The 26,497-nt window shown below is 33.2% G+C and overlaps 3 protein-coding genes across 7 annotated transcripts; all 3 read left to right on the forward strand.

Moving 5' to 3' along the window:
• Positions 1 to 5,375: 5,375 nt before the first annotated feature.
• LOC118040295 (uncharacterized) lies at positions 5,376 to 11,562 on the forward strand. Of its 4 annotated transcripts, XM_035047187.2 has the most exons (4): positions 5,376 to 5,479; positions 6,108 to 6,181; positions 8,829 to 8,933; positions 10,246 to 11,562. In XM_035047187.2, the coding sequence occupies exon 4, from the start codon at positions 10,277 to 10,279 to the stop codon at positions 11,285 to 11,287; it is 1,011 nt and encodes a 336-aa protein (XP_034903078.1). In that variant the 5' UTR covers positions 5,376 to 5,479; positions 6,108 to 6,181; positions 8,829 to 8,933; positions 10,246 to 10,276; the 3' UTR covers positions 11,288 to 11,562. The 4 variants fall into 4 exon arrangements, with proteins under 4 accessions (XP_034903078.1, XP_034903075.1, XP_034903076.1 ...); XM_035047184.2 differs by lacking the exon at positions 8,829 to 8,933; XM_035047185.2 differs by lacking the exons at positions 5,376 to 5,479; positions 8,829 to 8,933 and adding an exon at positions 5,866 to 5,885.
• A 1,539-nt stretch (positions 11,563 to 13,101) lies between these two features.
• On the forward strand, positions 13,102 to 17,209 carry LOC118040397 (serine/threonine-protein kinase PEPKR2). Of its 2 annotated transcripts, none has more exons than XM_035047327.2 (5): positions 13,102 to 13,612; positions 13,743 to 13,842; positions 13,991 to 14,914; positions 15,189 to 15,485; positions 16,421 to 17,209. In XM_035047327.2, the coding sequence occupies exons 3-5, from the start codon at positions 14,173 to 14,175 to the stop codon at positions 16,783 to 16,785; spliced, it is 1,404 nt and encodes a 467-aa protein (XP_034903218.1). In that variant the 5' UTR covers positions 13,102 to 13,612; positions 13,743 to 13,842; positions 13,991 to 14,172; the 3' UTR covers positions 16,786 to 17,209. The 2 variants fall into 2 exon arrangements, with proteins under 2 accessions (XP_034903218.1, XP_034903217.1); XM_035047326.2 differs by having other exon boundaries at positions 13,102 to 13,281.
• Positions 17,210 to 18,233: 1,024 nt separating this feature from the next.
• LOC118040395 (uncharacterized) lies at positions 18,234 to 20,921 on the forward strand. The gene is made up of 2 exons (XM_035047325.2): positions 18,234 to 19,415; positions 20,328 to 20,921. Exons 1-2 carry the CDS (start codon positions 18,342 to 18,344, stop codon positions 20,721 to 20,723), a joined length of 1,470 nt encoding a protein of 489 aa, XP_034903216.1. The 5' UTR covers positions 18,234 to 18,341; the 3' UTR covers positions 20,724 to 20,921.
• The last annotated feature ends 5,576 nt before the right edge of the window (positions 20,922 to 26,497 follow it).

A 26,497-nucleotide genomic window follows, 5' to 3' on the forward strand; every position in this document is an offset into this window, starting at 1 on the left:
CGGGCCAGCGATGGCATCATCACCCCACTTGCAATTAGCTCATAGAGTAGAGACATATTTTTCAAAACCTTTAAGCTTATTGAAATATATCCGTTGCTTTTATGGAGGAAACAGTCAAAGCATTTATACATGGTGCGTATAAATGCAAATATTTTCAGTGCATTTGATTATATTTATCATAACTTGACCAGCACAGCAAAGGGTTGCAAAATTCTAATTTGCAGGTCACATCTCAATTCCCACTTCCATATATCATGATATTGTTTCTGTCAGAATTTCTACGCCGGGGTTCACATGGATAAATTCTCTCCCTATAACAGTTGACAGTGATCGGCGACCATGATAGGTGGAGGGCCTGGCTTAGCAAGTTTCAAATATGTGTAGAGCAGTTTATGACTTCTTTGGCCAATGCACCCATAAATTTTCAAGTAAATAGTCTACCCTTCAATGAGTTGATTGCCAAGTCCTATAATACGTATGCTTTAGCCAACCACTACTATAAATTCAACAAATATAAATAAAATTATTGATTTTCTTTTTGGTTGTTGCTGCTATTTTATAGTGATATTTACTGACAGAGTTTTTTCCATTGCTAAAACTGTCGGTATATACCGATAGAAACAATCTGTCGGTATCTCCGACGAAATCCTAGATGAAATAAAAAAAAACAAGATGTGCGATGATGAGTAAGTTTTTGTGGACAATTTTACCGACAGAATTATAGTCGGATTCAAACCAGGTTGTTGTAAGTTATTATTTTCTTGAATTGAATTTGATGATTTATTTCTTAATATTAAGGAGACATATAATAGCCAGTTGAGGGAGAAATACTGGGACGATCTTTGGACTGGATAAAAATCGGGTGTACGAACTCTCCACCACTATAGCTGAGAACTTGTGAGAGGCTCATAGTGCCTCAACTGTTGGGAGCTCCCAATCGGTATCGAGCACCCAGTCTCAAGAGTTCGTGGCCTTGCAACAACACACAACTCATCTCACCGAAAAATATGAGCGACACTTAACGGATTATGAACAACTCTGTCAAATGATCATGGACATGAAATCACAAATGAGTGCTATGTGTGCGTTATCATTTTGGTTGTATGGTCCCGGGAATGACAAACCTCTTCTTCCTCCTCCAACGCCACCATTTTTCTAGTTTAATTTTTATTTGTACAAATCAAATTCTAATGAATATTTGGATTTATATTATTCAATTTTATTTTTACATATTTCAGTTTTATACAATTTTATTTGCTTAATTATTATTTTTTATTATTCTATAAAATTTTATTTTTTAAAATATTTTTTAATTATCACCGACAGATTTACAAACGAAATCAATCCGTCGGTATTTTTCAAAGAGTTGTAAAACATTTACTGAATATGCTAGCTACAATCACCAATGGAATAATTTTGTCAGTGATGTATCGATAGTAATACAGACGGAATCAATCAGTAGGTATATTCTAGAAAGCTGGGAAAAATTACTACATATGCCACTATCATCGATGAAAATATACCGACAAAATAATTCCGTCAGCATTTTTCTAAGGGGAAAAAATATTTTGGCGCACATTTTTTGTTTGTAAATCCATTGGTTTTTATTTTTTATTGATAAATAATGAAATATACCAACAGACATATTATGTCGATGAATTAGTTGGTAAAATTTTACTGATAAAGTGGTAATCTCACGCTGATAAAACTCTATCGGTAAAACTGTTAAATGGTGCAATGAAAAGGATTAGATTTTTATGAATCTGCTGCTTATGTAGTTCGGAGAAGGAGAAGAAACATAAGATCAATCATGAATTCTATATTATAGTTAAGATATAAATTCCCAACTGAAGGACAATCACGGTGTGGCTTGTAGTTGTCTTGTTCATTGCAGGTGTTCTCTTTGCTAGCCATCAAATTAACTACATGGGCCTAGATTCCGAGCCTCTCTTGCCCCATTTTTCAAATCTTTCAAGGCCCATTTAGGAGATTGAGGTAATTCTATCATAGAAGTAAGGTTTGCTTGCTAATTTCATCTAAATTGATGCCCTTATCTTTATTTTTACCTGTTCAATTCCTGATGGAATATATATATATAGACAGAAAAAATGGCTTAATTAAAAACTCCGATAACATAAACTATCTTTATGTTTGATCATGATTTCAATTTCATATCATTTTGGAGACCCAGTTTCTATGAATGTTCACTCTCCACAAAAGTTGTGGATAAAAGAATTTGAGTCTATAACTCCTTTCTTTTGGCATGTGCTTTAACCGACTTGGAAAAAAACGCAGCACCAAGTTGGTTCCCTGGCCTCAGCGTGGCCAAAGTATTTATACAGATCACGAGACTCATGTCATCTCCTTCCTTAGCACTGTTATCTCCTAATTCAAGTCTAAATCCAATGAAAATTAGGATTCAAACCTGTGTACGTGTGTATATATATATATATATATATATATATATATATAGAGAGAGAGAGAGAGAGAGAGAGAGAGAGAGCCAATATTTTATTGCATTATAACCACTGCAGCCCTTTCTTTCTCTCTATCGTGCGATAGGATTTTTCTTTCCCTTGTCTAGCAAATCTGAGGCGCTTTTTATAACCTTTTGATCAATATGAAAATGATTCAAGAAAGGCTTCGATCCCTAGCAGCAAGGTTAAACTTGAAGAAGCAGAAGAAGGGTTACGAGAAGCAAGTGCCTATATCAAGCAAACTCTTGCCAGTGTATGTTGGTGATCAAGAACTTGAAGGAAATCTAAAACGTTATGATGTTCCAGTTGCATGCACATCTTCCATAATCTTCCAAGCTTTGCTTCGTCAATTCGATGATATCCTAGCAGTAGACGAAGGGCCAATCACATTATCTTGCTCGAAACAGATGTTTGAGTCTGTCCTCAAACTTTCTCTTGACGGGTTAAGAATAGAAGAGGTGAAGAAGCTGACAGATTTCCACCACTGACATTGGAGGTCGCAGCTTTGCTTTATTTTTCCTCTGTTGTGTTTTTTCCCCCCCTAGGTTTAACAAAACTTGGATGTAAATTTTTTTCAATTTTCTAATCTACAGCATAGTTTTCATTGATATGTGAGAAAAAAGGATTGCCGTTTACACCAGAATCAATTCAAGAATTGATCCTCTGTATTCAAATTGATCTCTGATTCCTTTGGGAAATTTTCTGAAACAGTTTCTTTCTAGGGTTATTTTTCAAAAAAGCTTAACTAGTTGGAAGGCCGGCACATCAACAAAAGCGATTATGGATCATGACTGTGTTTCATAAAGGATCCGGTTTATAACCGATATAAATTGTTGCATGTGATTAATAATGGAAATTCGATTTTCCTATGGATAATTAACCAAGGTCACCCTACCTATAAAAAGACATAAAAATAAAAATAAAAATAAAATTGAAAGAATATGGAGAGTTTTTAATATGATTTTTTTTCGTAATATTCTTATCCTAAATGTCATATATAATCTTTTAAAATAAGAGAAATAGAATAATCTATTTATTATTTTATCAAGATATATCAAAATCTATCAAAAAATTAACTAAGCAATTGTATTTATAATAGTGATTGACCTAAACCCTAATTCTTAAAAAGAAAAAAATATTAATATATAATTATAGAGTTATTATAGAATCTATCTAATATTAAAATTTCTAAACTAAATAAGAAAAAAAAATAACTAAGAAAAAAATAATTTCTCAAAAAACTTTCTTCCCTCTTTCTAATGAAATTTGTTATGATGTTAAAGTTATAATTATTTATATTTATAGTATTAGGAGAGAGATATACATGTAAGAGAAAAACAAATTATAAAAGAATTTCTTACACCTAAAGCAGGGTTTTATCTAGCTATTTCTGAATATCGAACTCAATATAAAAACTCTGGCAATACCATCCCTCGAAAATTAAAAAAAGAAATTTCTAAGAGATATTTTGTTTTTATATCTTAAAAGTATATTTTTTATTTTAAATTAATATGTTTTTGTGTTTTCAAATCATTTTAATGTGCTAATGTCAAAAATAATTTTAAAAAAATAAAAAATATATAATTTTAATACATTACCGATTAAAAAATACTTTAAAAAACAATAACAACCATATTTTTAAAATCCTAGAAAATAACTTTAAGAGATATAATTCAATTGATTAGACTCGAAGTTTGTTTTTTAAAAATCATTAATTTAAATCTCATAAATCTCAGGATTACTAGAGATTTTGATCATTAATTTCAAAGCTCATAAAATCAATAATAATACATTCAAACTAGTTTAAATATTTATATTAATTAAAAAAAAAATTCATAGAAATTCCTAAAAAACAGATAATGAACATATGGGCCTAAAGTGCTCTGAAGGTTCCTTTAAATTCAGAGCTGTTGCTCCATATATATATATCTTTCCATCTTTACACCCTGTTGCCACGTACTCTCCACCAATCCATGCAATGCGAGTCACTTCACTCTACATCACAAGGAAGAAGATCCTTTGTTAGGCCAAATATTAGAAAGCAAGTCAAGTGCTTCTCTGTCCACAAACTCTGCAATACTTCAACACGAAGAAAACAATCTAGCGTAAAAAAATATGTTAGTGATGCAAGAGATTTTGTAAGAGCTGAGCTGTAGAACATGGAGTTGATGACGATATCAAATCCAAAAAGTCTGAATATGTCAGATGAGTTTCGTAACAAAAACATATATAATTTTTATTTTTTATTGGATTAAACTGAAATTTTATAACCACAAAATATGTTATTTTAATTTGTTTTTATTTTCGGACTTCTTCTTTACTTTCATTGTTGTCAGATCCAGGGCAGATACATCTACGAGTATGAACTATGGAAGAAACTGTGAGCAAATGTGGAATGAATGACAAGTAGTTTACAAAAGGCAATTTAACTCATAGGAATTACATGTAGTTCAAATAAAACTCGTTTAGCATCTTTATTAAAAACACGAGTTGACTCATAAAATTATATAATTTTACGAGTCAACATATATATAATATATCTAAAATTAGGTTAAAAACCTAAAAATCATGATTGTTAAAAAAGTATTTTAACTTATAAAAATGTATGATTTTACGACTTAAAACCCATAAAACATGTAAAGATGGAGGCAAAAATCGAAAATCATCAAAATCACATAAAACCGTAACAACTCGCAAAAACGTTACGTTTTCATGACTTAACCAAAATGTCACCTGACCGAATGCAATTAGAAATACAAAAATTTTGATTGTCCCTGTCTCACAAATTCACAATCTCTTTTCTTTCCCAATTCCCACCCGACCAGGCGACCACCCTCACCCTACCAGTGACTTCAAGAAATCAAGAAATCATCCCCTCTCTGTCTCACACTCTCCCTGCTTCCAGTCTCCCACCTGACTCCTTTTCCCTTTCCCCTTTCCCCTTTCCCCAGCAAATCAAGAAATCATCCCCCCCGATCCGGAGCGTTCTTGGCGAGACGAAGGTAAGAATTGATTCCCAATTCCAAGCTTTGTTTTTATCTGTCTAATGGTGGTGATTAGAGATAAAAAAATGATATGGGTATGCTGTGAAATTCACTGTTTATCTTCTGGGTATTCTAAAAATTAGTGGTTTGCTTCTGGGTATTCTAACAATGGCTTACTGAGCTTTGGATAAGCATTTATGCTAACTTGTACCTGCACTGCCAGGCTATTTACCATCAGCCAATTCTATTTTCTAGGCTAAAATAACATAATTAGACCAATTTTCAGACATTAAAGGATTGGTAATCAATTACAGCAAATTAAACAGTTTGAGGACTTGTATAGGCAACTTTACTGATGGAAAAAGGATAAAAGCTAACGGAGGAAATCACAGTCACCATAAGTGCAAATGGGCTGAAGTAAATGGTAGATTTCTGCATTTTTCCCCTAGTCATTTTTTCACTTCAATGAAGCAGTTAATGACGTGGAATCCATTAAAAAGAAAAAAAGATTTGATAAGAAAATCCCATTCAAAGGGAAGGAAATGGAGCTTGGCACTTTGACTGGCGATTTTAATTACAAGCAAAGCCAGATTTCTTTTAATTTTCACCTATGCTCTGTTTGATCTTGCTTGCTTTGGTTTTGCAGATTCTGTAATTCTGCAATCTGCATAGACAACGATCCAGTGAAGCAACGAAGCATTCCAATTTTCAGGATTGCAGGTATTCTGTAAATCCAAAAACTGCAAACTTTAGGGCAATTGATGCACCTGTTTGGAATGTCTTTTGCATTTAATTTATCTAGGCTTTTTGTGTATTACTGGATAGCAATTTAAAGTGGACTGCATCTCTCAAATGTTATCATCCTGCAAGGCTTTGATTTAGTGATATTTGGTTTGCACTGTATTGAGTGTATCCTGTTTTCTTTTTTTTTGGGACAGAGACTGTGAGACTGTGAGTGTGTGATCATTTGCATGCTTTGGCATTGCATTTGTTTTATCATATTTCCTTGTCAGAATCATGTACAAGATATAACCTAGATGCTACGAGTTGATGATTATTACACTAGTTTTTGTTTTAGTGATTGAGGCATTTCATTAAGTTTTTTTTGCCAGTATATCAATCAGTTAAATGTGATGAACAATCATTTTAAGTAACGCAATTGGTCTCCTTTAGCTTCCTTATTCCTTTGTTCTGCCAAATCATGTAAGCGTGCACCCATTCCGCTGCCATTTTTAGCTTGATCTTGATACATGGAGTTGTTGTCTTTGGAAACTTCTTAAATACTATGGACATGTATGAATTTTTATTTGAATTATGTATTTTAAGATGTTTGGATATTTGTACTGTTTATTTTACTTTTATTTGAATTATGTATTTTAATATGTTTGGATATTTGTATTGTTTAAAATATTTTACTTGCGATTTTATGATTTTAGTTAAAATATTTTACTTGCGATTTTACAATTTTAGTTAAAATATTTTATTTTCGATTTTACGATTTTTAGTTAAAAATTTTTACTTCCGATTTTACGATTCGAGTTTACGAGTCGAGTTTAAATTGAATGTTCCGTGTCGTGTCAAAAAAAGGTTTTTGACAACCTTGCTGAAAACTGATAAAATCGGCTGAAATTAATCAAAATCACCCAAACTCGGTGAAATCGGTAAAACCTACTGATTTCACGAGTTTGACAAAAAATTAAAATTTTCACCCCCGACACTCGACCCACCCCCCAGTCTTCCCTTTCCCAAATCTCGAATTCTCAAGTCTCAACAACCAGCAGCGTAGCTGGTTTCACTCTCTACTCTCTACTCCCCAGCAGCGGCATAAGTCACCAGCAGCGCAGCAAAGATTATTCTTCATTTTTTTCTTTACTTTGTTTGCCTCTGATCTGAATCTAATTGTCTCCAGACTCTCCACTCTCTCAGCTGGTTTTTCAATTAAATAATCTTAAAGTTGCTGTTAATCTTGCAAAAAGAGGAAATCTTCCTGGTGCTGAAAATCTGGTAAGTGGTAAACACATTGCTTGCTTTTAATTTGGGTTGGATATTAATTGTGTTTTGCTATTAATACTCATCTGCTTGAAAGAGGAACAAAAGATTAGCTTTGAGATCGTCCCTGTCTGTTGTACTGCAGTGCTCATAAGATTGTAATATTTCCTTGCTACATGCTTCTAGTTCTCTCATTTCATCCAAAACTATTTGCATATTTCTGCACTCTATGCTGCAAAAGCTTTGATCACCCCTGCAATCACATATATTCAACAGCAGTTTTTAGAAATCTTGCATGAAAGATTTAATGGAAGAATACAATTTCATATGAAACTAGTCCAGCTGACATGGCTATCTAATTAATTAGTATATACCTTCTTAATCAGGGTTATGTAATTTAGCAGAAAGGTAGAAAGATTCCAAAATAAGCTTTTAGCAGCTGGAATGCTGGATCCCTTTTGATAGCTGACACTTCTGCTGGTCATCTGCCAACATTCTGGCTATTTCTCTGTGCACACCAGAAAAAAAGAACAAAAGAAAGCATGCATTAACACTGGGTTATATGAAAATATTTGAATTCTCAACACAAAATTGTTGGATCTGTTTGGGGCTTTCAGAAATTTTCTAGCAGTTTTCTAGGTGGGGTTTACTTCTTTATTTATTTTTATGATCTGTTCAATTGTTGAATGCTTGGCTGCTAAAAAAACTGTGAAATTTATACTCACTTCAATTCACTTTGTGTTTAGTTAGAAACAGTTTGAGATCCCAAGAGAAAAAAACAGTGTCTTTCTCCATCACCCCCAAGTTACTAGGTTTTAACTCTTAAGAAGATAAAATAGATGGAAGCAATGTGATATCGATAAAGCCAAGTGATGACAATTGAAGCTATTTAATTGATCAACTGTTGGGAATAACCCTAGTGGGTATCGGTTGGTCAAAAGGTTTTGTATCAGATTGTTTGTTTTAGGTCTGTTAACTTTTAATTAATGAAATTCTATGGACATAATTATATTGTATTGTATTTTTAAGTTATTTAAACCATTTATGAATTTTTATTTGAATTATATATTTTTAGATGTTTGGACATTTGTATTGTTTATTTCACTTTTATTTAAGTTGTGTTATATTATTATTTACTACTTGACTGGAATTGTTAAAATATAATTAGTTCAAATATTTTACTTATGATTTGAGTTTACGATCCGAGTTTATATTGTATATTCCGTGTCGTGTCAAAAAAGTGATTTTAACAACCTTGTCATTTACCACTTCTTTATCTGATTTCCTATTTTATCCCTGTCAATTACTCACAATCCCTGTCAATTACAAAAGGCAATTTAACTCATACCCTTTACTTCCCGTCTTTCTTCTGCTATAGAAACTTACAGTTTCTGCTGAAAAACTTGTAAAGCACTGGCCTTTCTCCACAAAAAATTCCCTCTTGCCCACCTCAGTTCCTCCAAAATCACAACGTTGTACACATGTAAGTACGAGAATCACTCTCTCCCATTTGAGTTTTCTATTTAAGATAGATGATTCTGCTTGTAGGATTTCTACAAGTTTGTCTAAAGTTCTAGTCTTTATGGATTTTCCTTAACATGTTTAAGTTTGATTAGGAGTTTATGCTTTCATCGTTTACATCTGGGCTGTTTATTTTCTTGCTAATTCTTCTATGAATGAGCAAAAATATTCATTTGTCTGAATAATACTGGTCCATGATGTCGGCATAAGGGGTATTTTTGTTAGGTTGTTTGAATTTTTCCTGATGAGATTGATTGTGTTCTGTAAAGAATAGAAATTGTAGAGGAAATGCTTAAATTGTGAATCTTGATGGCATTACTGTAATATTGTTTTGTTGTTTGAACTTGGTTTCTTTATGCTCGTGTTGATGCATGAACCTTGCATTGAGATGTTTATGGTGTCTATAATTTAGTTGACAATAACCTCATGATCAACCCTTCATAGGCAGGTGAGACAAATTAGTTTGCACTTGGTGAGTAGCTATGTTGATTCCGGTGCAATACTAGCAGTCTTGTTGTAATCTAACATCAGCTTATAAGGAATTGGTTTAAGCAGTATCTATGACGTTGCTATAATATGTTGCTTGCATTCTTTGAACTGCCAATTGAGTTGGTGACGTTTAGTACCAATGCTGCTTATATGAGCTCTCAAATTATATTGTAATTGCTCCTGCATTTGTTGATTGGATCGGCTTTGCAGTTGTAGAGCTTCAGTAGATATAAGCTTTTGTTTTTGGAAATTCAAAGATATGGTGATGATTGATATTCCAATAAATGTAGCCTGTCAAAAAAATTGGAAAACATTAACTAATTTTTTTATGGAATCTGTTCACTTGCTATGAAAGCACATCCTGTTAAAAGTTTGGTCTAAATTTTCAATGTTCATTCTTCTGTAGATTCTTATTTTTATATAAGAGCAGCTCCCTGGTTCCTGTATTTTTGTTGAGCTGCTTGTTTGTTATGGAACCTTTTGATATCGGTGCTTTATAGTCATTTTTATGGTAGATGCCACAGTGAAGGCATCCGTAAGAATATAGAAAGAATTTTAGCTTAAAATGATTTTATCATTAATGGTTGTTGCATGATTTATGTGGGAGCTCAAACTATAATTCACAGTTATTGTCATGTCATATGATCACTTAGTATTCATTTTCTCCATAAGTGACCTTGGAGGAATCAAGTAAATCCATCTAGTAAGATTAAGTTGAAAGGAGAGAATACAGGATGAAATAATATGATAGTTGCTAATCATGTTCATATCTTGTTCCATACCAGGTAGCTGGAGAAGCAACTAAAGTCAGTGACAATGAAGGAAGAAGATGTGAACCGATGCCAGATTCAGGAATGGTACCCAAAATTCAAGCCTGTATCTATCAGAACAGTAATCCATGAACTTCCAGAATCTTTTGTTGAGTACCTTGTTGATGATTCAGGTCCTTTCCTCCTCCCGCTTTCTATCTCAGGCGAAGATGCCCTGCCCAATAGAATTCACAACCCTATAGATGAAGAAGACTATCAGGTGTCAGAGGGACCTGGAGATGAATCTGAACAACCTCCATTGCCCCCTTCTTTCCCTGAACTTGAATTGAATATTAAGGAGTCAATTAATACCCTAGGAGGTGCTGTTTTTCCTAAGCTGAACTGGAGTGCACCAAAAGATTCTGCTTGGATTAGCACATCTGGGACCCTTCGCTGCACTTCATTCAGTGAGATAGCATTATTGCTGCGGTCATCTGACTCATTGGTCCATGATTTGTGCCACGCCTATGATTCATGCATTGACAAAACCTTGTCAAGACCCCCTAGTTTCTTTCTTGCACTCCGCAAGTGGTATTCATCTTTCTTGCCTGAGATGGAATTTCGTTGCTTTGTTCGGGGCCAGCAGCTAGTTGGAATCTCACAGAGGGAGGTCACTACATTTTATCCCACTCTCCTTGAGAAGAAAAATGACCTTGAACTGTTGATCAAGGAGTTCTTCACTGAGAATGTGAGACAAAAATTTGAATCAGAAAATTACACGTTCGATGTTTATGTGACAACGGATGGGCGTGCTAAGATATTGGATTTTAACCCATGGGGTGCGTTTACACTCCCACTGCTTTTTACTTGGGAAGAACTGGAGCAGAATCTCAAGGAAGTGGAGAATTTAGTGGACTTCAGAATCGTGGAGAGCCAGTGTGGAATCCGTCCAGGTCTGAAAACAGCAGTTCCGCAGGATTATTTGGATACTGGCCCAGGGAGTGGTTGGGATCAGTTCTTGAGGAAGGCTGACAGGGAGCTGCAGCAGCAGAAAATGGCTCCTGGAAATGGTGCCTGAGGTTTCTTTTTTATTTTTGACAGAGGTTACTGTGTTTTTCATTTATCCTCATTGATTTCATGTGTTCTGTAACGAGCAATCAGTAGTGTTTGTTGGATCTAGTACTTTACTTTTGCCCAGCAAGAGACGTTTGTTGCAACAATCATTATACCTGGAGAGTTTTCTACCGGTGCTTGTTTAATACATGCAATTCAACTCTCATATGTATTACGTTCACCCAGATATTTGTAGTATTACATTGATTCTTTTCTATGGATTGATAGCTTAATGAGAAAGTGATTATTACCACAAAGATACCATCATTCAATCTTGATTCTATTGAAATAAAAACCTGAGAAGACATTTCAAAGAACACTCCAACATCTTTTTAGTTTTTACTATTTTTTTAATTAATATACGTGTTCAGACTAGTTTGCATATATTGTTTGCATATATTGTGATTAATTTTATAAGTTATGAAATTAATTATTATATAAGTTTCAAGTGATCTTGAGATGAGACTCGAATTAGTGATTTTTAAAAAAAAAATCTAAAACCCAATAAATATTTACTATTTTTTTCCCCAATATATCGGTTGCAACATCAAAATCAAACCAATTAATTCAATGATCTTTCACTTCAATTATTGGAGCAATATTTACAATTGCATGGTTATCCCCAGAAAAAGGGGGAAAAAGAAAAGTACATGTAAAGAAATAATTAAATATTGGAGGGATGAGGAGTCACGTCTAACCCCCCCCCCTCCCCCTCCCTGTTTTCTTCGACACTAAACTCAAATGAGAATTTTATAAAATAATTACTTTTTTTCTGTTTTAATATCCAGAATACTTCTTGGCTAAGCATTTTTACATTGAGACTAAAATCTTTCTCCATTCTTAGAAAATCATTCAAAACTAAACGTATGTTTACACAAAATTTATTTTTTTTCAAAGCCCTTTTCAAAATATGAATATCATAAACAATCTCAAAATCTTATATTTTTAAAAGTAATTTCTAATTATAAATGCATTAAAAATACTAGTACTTTAAATTCATTAAAAAACACTTAAAAATATATTATTTTATTTTTTAAGTAAAAACTAATTATAACCACAAAAATAAATATTTACTACGACATGAACTACACCTCCATGAAGGCAAAAGTAATTATAAAAATGGTATTATTAAATGTCAATGGTTAGAAACGTGTATATATTAAATTATTGAGTGAAAATTATACTATTAGATTTGATATGTTAACTTGAAACATAGTTTATCTAATCTAAATTAGGTTTAGTTTAATTTAAAAATATATTTAAAATGATATTTTTTTATTTTTTTAAAATAAAAATCTTAAAACATTATTATTTTAAAATGATATTTGAGAATATAATATAGTTGTTTGTCAAAATATATTTTACTTGAAAATATATTAAAATTATTTTTTATTTAAAAAAAATATATTTTTAATACTAGTACATATCTAAAAATATAAAAATAAAATTATTTTAAACAAAAAATTAAAATTTTATAAAATACCGTTTAGAATATAATTTCAAAGAATTCTTAAATTTAACCCACCTAACCAACCATGTTTTATATCTAGGGGTATGTATTATATTAATGTTTAGTATTATGATTGCAATTATTTTTTAAAATATTTTTTATTTTTTAAAATTTATTTTTAATATAATATATTAAAATAATTTAAAAATAACTAAAAAAATAATTTAAAATAAATTCTCGATTTGTTTTTAAAGTATAGTTTGACGACCAAAACAAAAACTGGCTATACTTGTAGGCTACTAGTAGTTAATAGAAACGCGCGAGATTCCAACGGTTGTTGTCGTTCACGTGTAGACAAGTGTCCTTTTTCTTTTTCTCTCTAAAAATCAAATATCAAAAACTAGACTTCTGCTAGTTGAAGGAAACTTTCCCTTTCCATGAAACCCTTCTTTAATCCTCCTTAAACAACCATAAAGTTTCAATCTCTCTTTCATTTCTTCTCCATGAAGGTATGGTGTTACATTCACATCCTTCCTTAGCATTCTCTTTGTCCAGTTTCTGTTTGCTTCCTGGGAAAATATAAGAAAACAAAAGGAAAGTGGGGTCTTTTCCTTCTTCTTTTTTCTTTTCTTTTTGGGATTAGATAGTGAGTTAATGGCATTAACTAGACCAAACCCACTTATGTTTTAGCTTTATTTGAGTTGGGTATTTGCTTCTTTCACTGTTAGTTCCTTCTTTTTTTCCCCAGTTTCAAGCAAACAAGTTGGGTTTTGTTTAAATTTTTTTTTTTGTCGTTGGTTTTGTTAAGTGGAGAGTTTAGTTCTGTTAGGTACTAAATAGGTAAAATTTCATATTTGATTATGGGATCTATCAGTATATTCCTTTATTTGAAACTGCTTAAGCAAGTAAGGCCTTTTTGTTTTTGCTTAGACTTTTTATTCTCATGTTGGGGTATTTTCAATGACTGCAGATTTTTTTTATTAATCCAAGTCAATCAATGTCTGAAGTCTTTGAATCATCGATGAATATGGATCGGAAGAAGAAGAACAAGAGGCTTCTGGTGTTCAAAGGTTCCATCTTGCTTCTTTAGTTCTTTTTTTTTAAAAAAAAATTGTGTAATTTTTGAAGTGATTTTGAATTAATATTCAGATTTTTTTTATTAGTATCGAGTAGAGTAAAAAGAGTGTTTTGATTGATACCCATTTGTTGGAGTTGCAGAATGTATGCAAAGATCCAGTCTTGTGATAGAGTGCTTATTGCTTTGATTTCACTTGAAGAGAGTTTTAGGTTATCTTTATTCCTTTTGTAAAATTTTGGAGCAATGTTATTAGTGTAAGGATGTAATAATTTTCCGGGTTGCATGGTTGTGGTGTTTTGGAGTTGCTTGATTTTAAAGTTTGATGGAATCCTTAAGAAGGAAGAGGAAGGGCTTAGAAATTTTGCCTTCATTTGGCGAGTCCCTTGCTCCATTAACAGTGATTTTGCCGCGCTTGTCATTGGGAGATTATTCGAGGCGAAGGAAGAAGTATAAGGAAGATGAGGATAAAGAAGCTGTTGGTTCTAGTAGAAGTGTAGTTAAAGGTGTTTTCACTGCTCCACCTTGTAGGAGTGTCTCTGCAGATCCACCTTGTAGGGGTCTTAAGAGGAAAATTGGGTGTATTGATGTGGCAACTCAGTTGGGCAGGAAGAAAAAAATTGAGAAAGAGTATGACTTGGGTGCATCTATTGGGCAAGGGAAGTTTGGGTCGGTGGTTTTGTGTAGAAGTAAAGTGACCGGAGAAGAGTTTGCTTGCAAAATGCTGCGCAAGGGAGAGGAGCTTGTGCATTGGGAAGTGGAGATTATGCAGCACCTCTCAGGTCATCCTGGTGTGGTGACATTGAAGGCAGTGTATGAGGACTTAGAATCCTTTTATCTTGTCATGGAGCTCTGCACCGGGGGACGATTGCTCGACCAGATGGCTAAGCAAAGGCAGTATCCAGAGCATAGGGCTGCTAATATACTCAAGGAAGTGGTTTCAGTTATCAAATATTGCCATGACATGGGAGTTGTTCATCGGGACATAAAACCAGAGAATATCCTCCTTACAGCCTCTGGGCTGATGAAGCTTGCAGACTTTGGCCTAGCTGTGAGGATGTCAAATGGTAATTGTGATTTGTTAATATGTTTTTATATGTATTTTGCTATATCCAAGCACATTCCCACAAATATAAGTGTGTATATTTTATTCCTCTCAGATTTTCTTTTCTTTCTCCAAGTCCTTCTGTTTTAACTGTTTACTGTATGCATACAAAGTTTTCCAAAATCTTCTGCATCCTTCAGTTCTGCAATACTGGTGTCATTTCCGCTGTTGTTTCTCTGCAGCTCAATCATTTGTTGTTTGCTACAATAAATAAACTTGGCGTTTTGTTCTTGCAGGTCAGAGCCTCAGAGGTGCGGTTGGAAGTCCTGCCTATGTTGCGCCAGAAGTTTTAGCTGGTGATTATTCAGAAAAGGTTGATATCTGGAGTGCTGGTGTCCTCCTTCATACTTTGTTGGTTGGCGTGCTTCCATTTCAAGGTGATTCATTGGATGCTGTCTTTGAGGCTATTAAGAAGGTCAACCTTGACTTCAATAGTGAATTATGGGAATCAGTATCTCAACCTGCACGGGAGTTAGTTGCTCATATGCTGACAAGGGATGTTTCAGCAAGACTAACTGCTGATGAAATACTAGGTAAGCTTCTTCACCACTCTAACAAACTTTATATAAAAAATGGTTCTAGGTCCGTCTCACTAACTTTGAGGCTATAAAAGATTCAAAGAATGTTCACTTTCTCGCATCAAATTTCCACGAAGACAGCCTGGCTGCATCTCACAATTTACCATAAGCTCCATTTGCTTTCTAGTAAATGCCAACAAAAATATATTTTCTTTGTCTGAACTCTGAATCTTTTATAGGCCAATCTAGTTTGATTGCTTAAGAGAACAAAACTAGGAACCAGGTCATCAAAATTAAGAGACTTCTTTAAGATGATTTACCAGTTGAGGTGGAACCAAAAGCAGGAGTTCAAAGAGTTTGTGTGGATTGTATTGTTATGGGTGGGCTTTATCAGAAGAGGAGAACCATCAAGCCTTTTTAAGGGTTGGGAACCCTTATTGCTGCTATTTAGACAAGAAAGTTGCCTCTCGTTTTCTTTTCAGTACATGACTAATATTGAGGTTCTCTGTGGAATACATTGAATTGTCTCCATTATCTTGTCCAGTTGCACCAGCTGCCTGCAATTCTGAGTTGAACCCAGATGGTAGTATGTTCTGATAATATTTTTATGGGAATTGGTTATTTGATAGTCATGCAATAAGATAATGTCAGAATCCTACTTGCACAATAATATGATGTTTGACTCAGTATTTACATTAGTGTAATGGACATACTTAAAGAACAACTTCCTTGCTACTATTTAGATTGGGGACCTGTGCTATATTTCATGGAGTAGATGTTTATTCATCTATTTCCAAACTCAGCAATTCTCATGCCATTAATTTGCCTACAGTTAACTATTTAATGATACAGATTTTCTTTCTTTTGAGACATTAAAATCCAAGTTCTCTATCTCCCAGAGTAGTTTTATTACTGTATGAGTGTGTATGATCAAATGCATGATTTTGCAGGACATCCATGGATCTTGTTCTATACAGAACCAACACGGAAGGAACTTACCCAAAAACCAAAGTTTCAAGACCATGCAACACTGACTTCTCAACAACTAACTGTCACAACTAGGTTGGAGTCAGAGAGATACAGGATAACAGCCAGTGGTTTTCTCAGTGATGACTCCAGCCAAATTTTATCATCTGATGGTTCTAGGTCAAGGTTGGAAGAGCAAGACTGTGGATTGGTTGATGCTCTCACCGTGGCAATATCACGTGTGAGGATATCTGAACCAAAGAGAAGCAGGTTGTGTTGGCCCACAAGCCCGATCCGACAAGAGTGTTCCTCTAACATTAAGATTAACAATCTCTGTACAGCATTTTGATCCTGTTGTGTAAAAATGCTGACTCGGCTGCCAGGCATCGCCACTGTTAGTTATAACTGCAACGTAAGAAAACTGTGGCAATAGATTTGTTGCTGCTTGGAGAAGGAAGAATAAAGACCATTAATAAAACAACCTTTAGGTGAAAGTAAGTGGCAACTAAAATATTCTTGTTTCTTTAATTTGTGAGAACCATCTGGTATTTTATTGGTGAGCTCCTGGTTTCATTTCTTTCATTTAGCCTGATTTGTAATACTAGTACAATGTGGCCTCTAAGCTTCCTGTGTAAATAGCATGTGTTACTGCTTGGCATGCTTTGCCTGAAGCTTCAGTTCAATGTTAGTTTTTTTCAACAAACGAAGCCTAACATGTAACATATGTACGATTTTGAGTTGTAGAACTAAAATGTGTTGAGTGTCTGATTGTATTTTGGTTCTGTCTATTTTCATATATCGTTATTCATCAAACCATAGACTCGAAACGGGTGGAATTTTTGGGATCTAATAATTGCGGATTTTGAGTGTTGACAAAAAGAAAGAAAGAAACAGCTGATTTTGAGTAGACGCCAGAGAGTTTTGGATGGGGGATCCCAAAGCTGTATTATATTAATTTAAAAGAACATTAAACATGGAAATCATCACAAGTAACTTGAGGATTCAGTTTCAACTAGTAAATTTGGATCTTCTCATGTTGTACATCATACTCTTCCACTCGTGTCAATTGTTTCGACTGTCAAAACTTGCGTTCAGAAGTCAAGAAAACAATAAAATATTGCATGATTGTAGCTTTTCAATGAAGCTCGACTTTTGAAGTATACCATGACCGTATGATCCTAAGCATGAATAAAAACATTAATTACACAAAAAGGTTTAAATTTATCATGTAAATAGTCCAATGACTTCCAGCGTTGTCAATTCTCATGAACTTGGGATAGTTTAGCATATAGTTATTAAACTCGATGTTGATAATCTGTTAATCTAGAGTTAGGTCCGGGCCAGGTTTTCTTTCAAGTTGGAGTGAATGTTGGCTTAGTTAAACTTGATTGATTAACATGGAAATTCAAACTCGTAACTTGATTGATTTAGTCTAGTTTATGTGAGAATTGCTGAGTTAACTCAAAGAATTGTTTTTCTCTTAATTTTTGTTCAAATCAACATCATTTCAGTTTTTTTATTTATTCAAAACAATGTTATTTCTTCGTAATAATCTTGACTTGACAAACCGCAATACAAGTTTTGAGCTCGGTCAGATCCAGTTTCAGGATGTGTGCAGAAACTGCATGTGCAAGTTATTTCAGTTTTGCAAGTCCATGCAAGTTGTAGTCACATTATTGCATCTTTCCTGTATTTTTTATTTTTTTTGTTTACCTTGACTCTTGTTTTCTTATTTTGATTTTCTTGCTTCCATTTGACACCACTTTTAATTGGGGTGGTTTGTTTTCTACTCAACTGTATAATTTTTAATGAAGAGAACTATGCATGATATGGTGATCTAATTTCTTTACAGTGATTTCTCACTTTTGATCGGGAGAAAGAGAGAAAAAGAATCTCATTACTTTCATGGCCAAATCACCTCCAGAACTAAGCAGACCCACAAATCCCACTCTCAAAACACCTTCCTATCCTAAACAACGCACTACCATGTCGGTCTCTTCTCTCTACTCCCCTAAACTCTCTATCCTCCATCTAGCCCTTTGTGTTTCTCTCTTCACTCTCTACCACATCCGGTTTCTCCATGCTCCACCATCTTCAACTTCATGGTCTCTCATGCACCATTGGGAAAGAGTAACCAATTGCACCCAAGAACTCGAATCCATGGCTGAAAAACTGCGGCAGGCGGTCACATTTCTCCCCCTCAAGGACTTACGCTATGCAGATACAGCTCCTCAAGGTCACACGTGGTTCATGAGCTCTATGTATGATACCCATGAAGAAGGTGAAGTGCAATATCAGCAGTTTCCCTCAGAATCGTCAAAAGGTAGGTTACTTTGCTTGAAAGGAAAGGAGACACATGATGGTTCTTGGAATTCATATGCACTTGCATGGCCTGAAGCATTGCCTATCAATGCCACTCTTCTAAAAGGACTAACCTTTGTATCATACAACCATTATAACTATGATAATATATGGCATGGGTTATCAGCAATGGTACCATTTGTTTCTTGGCATAGAAGAAATGGGTGTGAATCTCCAAGTAGATGGATTCTGTACCACTGGGGTGAGCTAAGGTTTAATATGAGTCCATGGCTAAAGATCCTAATAGAGGCAACATTTGGTGGAGCCCCATATATTGAAAACTTTGAAGGGGTTAATGATAGTCAACCAGTTTGCTTTGAAAAGTCTGTGGTGATGAGGCACAATGAAGGAGGCATGTCAACGGACAGGAGGATTGAGACTTATGATTTGATGAGGTGCAGAGCTAAGGTGTATTGTAATTTAATCTTAGAGGGTAGGATTTCTGAGGTTAATAAGCAAGGTTTACCAGTGATTGGCTTGACCCTGTTCATGAGAACTGGTCCAAGATCATTCAAGAATGAATCTGCAGTGATTGGAATCTTTGAGAAGGAGTGCGCTAAGATAGATGGATGCAGGTTGATGGTGGCATACTCCAACAATCTAACATTTTGTGAGCAGGTTTGTAAGATTCTTTGTCTATTTTCTCCTTTTTCATTAATAATTACAACCTAAAACACATGAAGTATACTAAAACTAGCTAGTGGGATACATGTGTGAATCCCACTAGAGAGAATGCATTGACAACCTTAAAGAGAAGAGCCTTTTAGCACAGCACTTAGGACTACTATATTGAAAATGTTTACACAAACACATACGTGCTCATAAGGTTGCTGGTCATATGCGTTGTTTTATTTGAGAGAAGGTGGAGGCCATGCTGGCACTTGCTCTACCTTTTCGTATCTACAGGCAAGCCCAAGTTTAGATTTTGCTGAAAATTGTCTTCGTTCATTTGATTTGCGAAATTCATGGAGAAGGAAAAGATAAAGGGTCAACGATTTTCATTTCTTATCGTCTAGAAATCTTCAATATTAATATTCCCTAAAGAAAGCTCCATTGAGTGAGGCTCAAGACTTGCCCAAAAGGCAGGCCACATGTACACAGCATTAAAGGCCGCTCCCCAATTTTTGGTGAGTTCAAACTTCAAAGTAAGAGAATGCCATAGCTAGCATAAATAACCATTGATTATGTGAAATGTTATGAATTCTACATCAAGAACATTAATTTCGAGTACACTCCAAATTGTTAAGGTAGAACAATATGGGAACTTTACTTGTTTTAGTATTTGATGCAAACATGAGACATAGCAAAAAAAAACAAAATCTGTTCATAGCCAGATTTCTATCTTACCTTTCGTCGCGGGACAGTTTTGCCTGAACTCTCAGCTTCATCTGCTCACCAAACACACTTTAAATACTGTCTATCTTGCAAGTAGTCCAGTTAGAGAAACACAAAATGATTGTATATGATCAACACCTTCTTACATTAATGAAGCCGATGCTTGATAAATATTTTCTTGATATTAATTCCCAGGTGAAGTTGATGAGCTTGACAGATGTTCTAGCATCTCCTCATGGTGCTCAGTTAACAAACTTGTTCCTAATGGACAAAAACAGCAGTGTCATGGAGTTCTTCCCAAAAGGATGGTTAAAACTTGCTGGTGTAGGCCAATATGTTTTTCACTGGATGGCAAGCTGGTCTGGGATGAGACACCAGGGAGCATGGCGAGACCCTAATGGAGATGAGTGCCCCTACGGCGAAGATGATCGCCGGTGCATGTCAATTTACAAGACTGGCAAGATTGGACTCAACGAGACTTACTTTACTGAGTGGGCTAAAAAAGTTCTCGATCAAGTGAAAATAAAGAAGTTGGAGGAGGCAGCAGCAAACAAGACTCATGCTTCAGCTTCTATTTGTGCTTGTGGCTAGCTAACTAGGTCCTCGAATGGACCTAGTTCTTCATAGTTTCGGCCGAGCTAAAACAATGTAAGATATATATCTAGCTTGATGGGCTCTGTCCATTTTTTATTCCTTCTGAACTCAAAAGTGAAGTGGGTCCAAAAACAATTGCACGGTTGGATTGAAATTGTGTATCATACACGCTCATATGTAGAAGTTACCATAATTAAACCCTGTTCTGGTCTAGCAGATAGATTTGATAATATACCAATTCAAAATTTATTATTATTTTTTAAAATATTTTTTATTTAAAAATATATTAAAATAATTTTTTAATTAATTTTTTATATCAGCGCATCAAAATTATCTAAAGACACACAAAAATATTAATTTAAAATAAAGAAAAAAATAAAAAAAAATTATTTTTTTTCTAAAACGCTTTTGAAATAAAAAAAAAACAAACAAAATCCTAGCCTGAATTTTATCTTTAATTATTTTGAATATTAAAATAGTTAAACTTTTGAAAAGTAAAAAAAAAAAGGATCATCTAACTTAAATTTTATTTTTAATTGTTTTGGATATTAAAAATAATCAAACTCAAGGGATTTGAATACTTGATTAGTAAAATAATTGATTTTATAAAACTGGGGTGAGACTTGATTATGTCAATTTCAAGAAATTTTTCAAAGAAATTTTTGTTATAGGTCGGATACTTTTAAAATAAGTATTCAAAGCTGAAAAAAAATATTTGATATTCAAATAATTCTTTTATAAACTTTAAATAACTCTATATATTTTTAATAAAGTTTTGAAACCCCTGGAAAATTTTAAGTTCAGGTACGTAGTTCAAGGAACCGAGATGAAGCTATCATGTCTTGCGAAACCCCAACAGCTAATGGGGACATGCATGTGGGGGAAATGGCATTGGATGTTAACGTGGCTCATTTCCCACCACCACCCTAATTCAAACACCTCGCCGTCCCTGAATTTCCACAAGATAAATACAAAATAATTATGATATAAAAACGTTCAAAATCACTCATTTTCCATCCAAATCACTGCACAGGTCAATCACCAGTTGATAAGATCGATTGAAGGTACATCTGAGTTTGGCTGATAACCAAGGAAGTTTACTGTTGAATGGATGGTAAAAAAAAGCTTGAGTTTAGAGCTTCTTGAATGATTAGTTGAAGTGGGCCTTCATTGAAGATCATTAATATCTTGGATTTGACATGTTTAATTTTGAATGGAAAATGATTTACATGCCAGAGTTCTTTTTTTTTTTAAGTTTAATATGGGTGTCCCGACTAACTTGCGCGCGTACCTCGACTAATTCCACAGGCACTAAGTTAAACGACCATGTAAGCCTCCAGTGACCATCATATAAACAACCTAGGACTCGAACCTGAGACCACAGAGAGAGCAAACCTCTTGGTCCCAAGTTCTTATCACTAAACCAACAATTAAATAGTTACATGCCAGAGTTCTTAATTTCACATGAACATGGCAGTAATTAACCGGTGAACCATGCATTTTAAAAATTATTACATAAACGATTAGTTAAACAAGATTATTATGATCCTAAAGTTGATTTTCCCTCCTCGATTATGATCTGCATAATGTTCAGTAAGTATTTGCTACATCGCAGCTTGCGATATCACAACCAAAATGCATGGCTTCTTGCTCGACGAAGATGGAAGCATGATCCCCACATGGTCATCACCCAATTACTAGGGTTGGTGTCAACTTTTATTGTCGTACGTTGTACCCCAAGAATCTGACTTGCAACTGATTACAGGTCTGGATTTCGATCTATACATGTAGAATGATACATGGAAAAGTTAGAAATATAAAAATAAATTATTTCAGAATAATATAAATTATATTCTAAAATTTTATTTTAATAGTTTAAGCTAATAGATTGAAATTGTTCTTTAACATGGTATCAAAGTCTTGATGACCAAAGTGGTCATGAGTTCAAATCTAACAACATTTATTTATTTGATAAAAATTAAACATAAAGTAATATAGATCTGTGCAATATTCAAATTTAAAGGGTTTTTATTTGAAGGGATGTGTTAGAAAATAATATAAATTATATCCTAAGACCTTACCTAACAGCGTAAGCTATGAAGTTAAAATAGTTTTTTGATAGTGTCTGCATGCATGGAGTTTCCTCTACTTTCGCTCCCTTATGGTCTTAAACTTTTCTAAGGGATGATATTAAAAATTTTAATTTACAAGAGTTTTTTTTTTATCTTTTTGTAATATTTTTTATTGAAGCAAAGAGAATTTTAGTAAATCTTCGAATTTTTAAGCAATGTGGGGAAACTTCTACATGGAATTTCTTTTTTTTATCTATCAGAATAAGAATATAACTGAGAAATCATGGAAATTCCTCAAAGAAAAATCCATGTATGAGAATTAAGATAAGGTTTTATTTGCTAGACAATAATATCTTCTCTTACAAAATCAAGAAACATTTTAGCTGCCAGCAGATTGAGGGTAGGAAACATTATCCCAGGCTCTAAAGAGCTCCAGAGGGTCCCATCACCCTTATCTCTATCACTGCCAGGCAAGAGGTGGTTTAATATTACGACCGTTTGTTTTTTATTTCAAAAGTATTTTAAAAAACATTTTAAATTTATTTTTTTTTACTTTAAATTAATTTCTTGAGTATTTTAAAAAAAAATTAAAAAAAACTTTAATACATTTTCAAACAAAAAAAACACACTTTTAAAACCAACCACTTACATTCTCGTAAATACCTCTCATTCTCAATCTTCCTGTCGTTGAAATCCTTACAGAAAAGGAGCACAAATAATTATGTATAGAACTCTTTTTTCTATGCCCAAATTTAAAAATTATTGTTCTTGTTTCCACATTCACCTTTTTTCACAAAAGGTTAATCAATCAGAAGAATTTGGCTGAAGACTCTTGGACTCACTTTGAGCTTTTCATAACACAATGCATGTGTGACCAAAAAGTTATTCTTGAGATTAATTGGATGATCCAAAAACCCCACACCTTATAAATCCAAAGAAAAAGATGCAAATTTATACCAAAATTTTTTTCTCTCGATTTTGGCAATTATTAGATTAGTCAATGGGAATAACCCTGTTCTCTTTATTTGGGATTTTTTTTTTCCTTAAGGTTGTGATGTTCTCTAATTTTTACATATTAAAATTAATTTTTTTTAATATAGTTATTAAATTTGTTCGATCTAGCAGGCCGACCTGATGTTCTAAAGCCTAACCCACGTCATGTTTAATTTCAAATCATTATATTATAAATATTGACCCGATCAAATTCAAATAACTTGATGGATTGATTTATAATTCAATCAAACTAGGGTAAGACTTGAGCAGATCTACTTCAATAAAAAAAAAAAAAAACTAAAATGTTGTTATTTTAGATAAAGTAATTGACTATATTGACCTAGTAATCCAACAATTTAGGCCTAAAATAGATCATATTACCAACAAACTTGAGTTTAAGTATATTATTTATATTTAAAGAAATGGGCTTGTAAGAAATTTATTTTATGATATCTTTTAAAATTAAAATATTGAATAATAACATAGGGAGAAAATCCAACTCCTCAGCATCCCACAAATCTTTCTAGGTGTTTTTTAAATTAAAAAAGTATATATAATTTTAATTTATTTTTAAAATAGCAAAAACACAAAATTTATTTAAGTTGGCATGGGTGCGCAATGGTCATGGAATGTTTGTCCCACCTTCTTGAGTAGTTACTATCTTCTTCCAAGAATTCTTGTCAGATCTTCCATTGAAATTTCAATATCAATGCGGCTTACATGGTACTGATCATATATGTGGGATCCGCAGAGGAAAGTTTACAAGAAGATGATGAATGAGTCAACACCTGAAAGATAAGAAAATCTTAATTAATGATCAACATTCTTATTCTGAAAAACAAATTAACATAATTACACATGCGATAACAACAATCTAAGGCCATTTGTTCATTATCTTAATGATATGATTTTGCACTCCTGAAAAACTTAATTCTCTCTCAAGTTTATTCATCATAAATGCACATATAAACATACAAATTGTTTGCTTGATAGTAGAGTTGTTATAAAACGAGTCCGGGGCAAGGAGTTAATAGGGAAAGTCAATCCAGTATATTTATTAAAAAAAAAAAAAACATCAAAATAATGTTGATTTGATAATAAAAAAAAAAATAGATTTTACCTGGATCAATTGAGTCATAAATTATAGTGAGTTTTTTGACCGAATTAGAAGGTCAATTCTTTACTTTATTTTTTTTTTTAATTGTAAGTGTCCGAATCAACTTACTGTATTTTAATTAATCTTTCAAGATTTTAAAATTAAACAATCAAATAAATTTTCAATAATTATAAAATTAATTTGTAACACTTAAATTAGTAAATTTTTAAAAATTTTCGCCCTATTTTTTCTTAACTCATAGTAGTCCAATCACTATATTTGCCTAGTCCCAAGTTCATATGCAAGTCTAGCCCCTCTGGATTTATATCTAAGACATAATAGTCAGGTCACAATTTATTTTTACTTTAACAACAAAAATTAAAGATTCAACTTGAGCCATAAAAGTAAAATCTTCAAAAAAAAAAAAAAAAAATCTTACCCAAATAACCTGGAAAAGAGAGCTTGATTTCAATACACACAGATTATAACTATCAGAGAATCACTTGGCTGTAAAACCAGGAGGGAAAAAAAATAATAGATACACGTTGTGCATATAAACAACACAAAAAATGGAAAAAGAGAAATATAGATAATGGGAGGTAGGGTCAGGATGGAAGAGGCAAAAGGAGGACATGGAGTCAAGTCTCAGACAATAATCAATCAAATACACATCTCCAAATAGTAAAAAAGTCTGTATTTCTAGAGTGCTTCTGATGAGTGGGGAAGAAGGCCATCACCAGCCTTAAAAAAAGGCCAAAAATACTTGTTACTAATCCAGCTAGCTAGCTAGCTAGTCTATGGATGGATGGGGGGGCATGCTTATCATTTCTTGCTGACACAAAAAATAAAATAAAATAAATAAATAAAACACTCCTTTAACTGAAACTAATGGACCTACCAATGATGCCTCAGCAAATTGAATTTTGATCTTGCTTCTGCATGCATTTGTACATGTTTCTAGACAATAAGATTTCTCTGAATTTACCACTAGTTTTGGTTCAAACCATGATTGTTCACTTTTGTTCGTAAAGATTCTTGTTATCATAGTTATAAAATCGGGTCGGTGTTAGCTGTATTTATTTTTAATTTGATTTTTTATTAAAATGATATTATTTGATTTAAAAACTAAAATGTTAATATTAAAATAAAAAAATTAGATTCATCGGTTGACTTATAAATTAATTTGACTATCTTATAATTGAGGCAGGATTTATTGTGCGTGTTTGATATTGTCATGTAAGATGTTTTTCAAGCTTGGAAATCCATCAATTTTTTTTAATATTAGCATATTAAAAATAATATATTTTCAAGATAAATACACTCCTAAAAAAACAATGAAATTTAGTTGAAAACAACAAGCAGGCACAAATTTGTTGTAAATGAGAAGGAGAAACTTAGTTGAGGTATTTAAAGGATGTTTAAGAGTGTGTTGGTGGTTGTTTTTTTAAAATATTTTTTACTCGAAAATGTATTAAAATATTTTTTTATCTTTCAAAAATTATTTTTAACATTGACACATTAAAATGATTTAAAAATATTTAAAAATATTAATTTAAAATAAAAAAATTCAATTTTTTTTAAAAATAGTTTTAAAACATAAAAATAAATAT

The sequence above is a fragment of the Populus alba genome, chromosome 7 (assembly GCF_005239225.2).
Source record: "Populus alba chromosome 7, ASM523922v2, whole genome shotgun sequence".
Lineage (NCBI taxonomy): Eukaryota > Viridiplantae > Streptophyta > Magnoliopsida > Malpighiales > Salicaceae > Populus > Populus alba.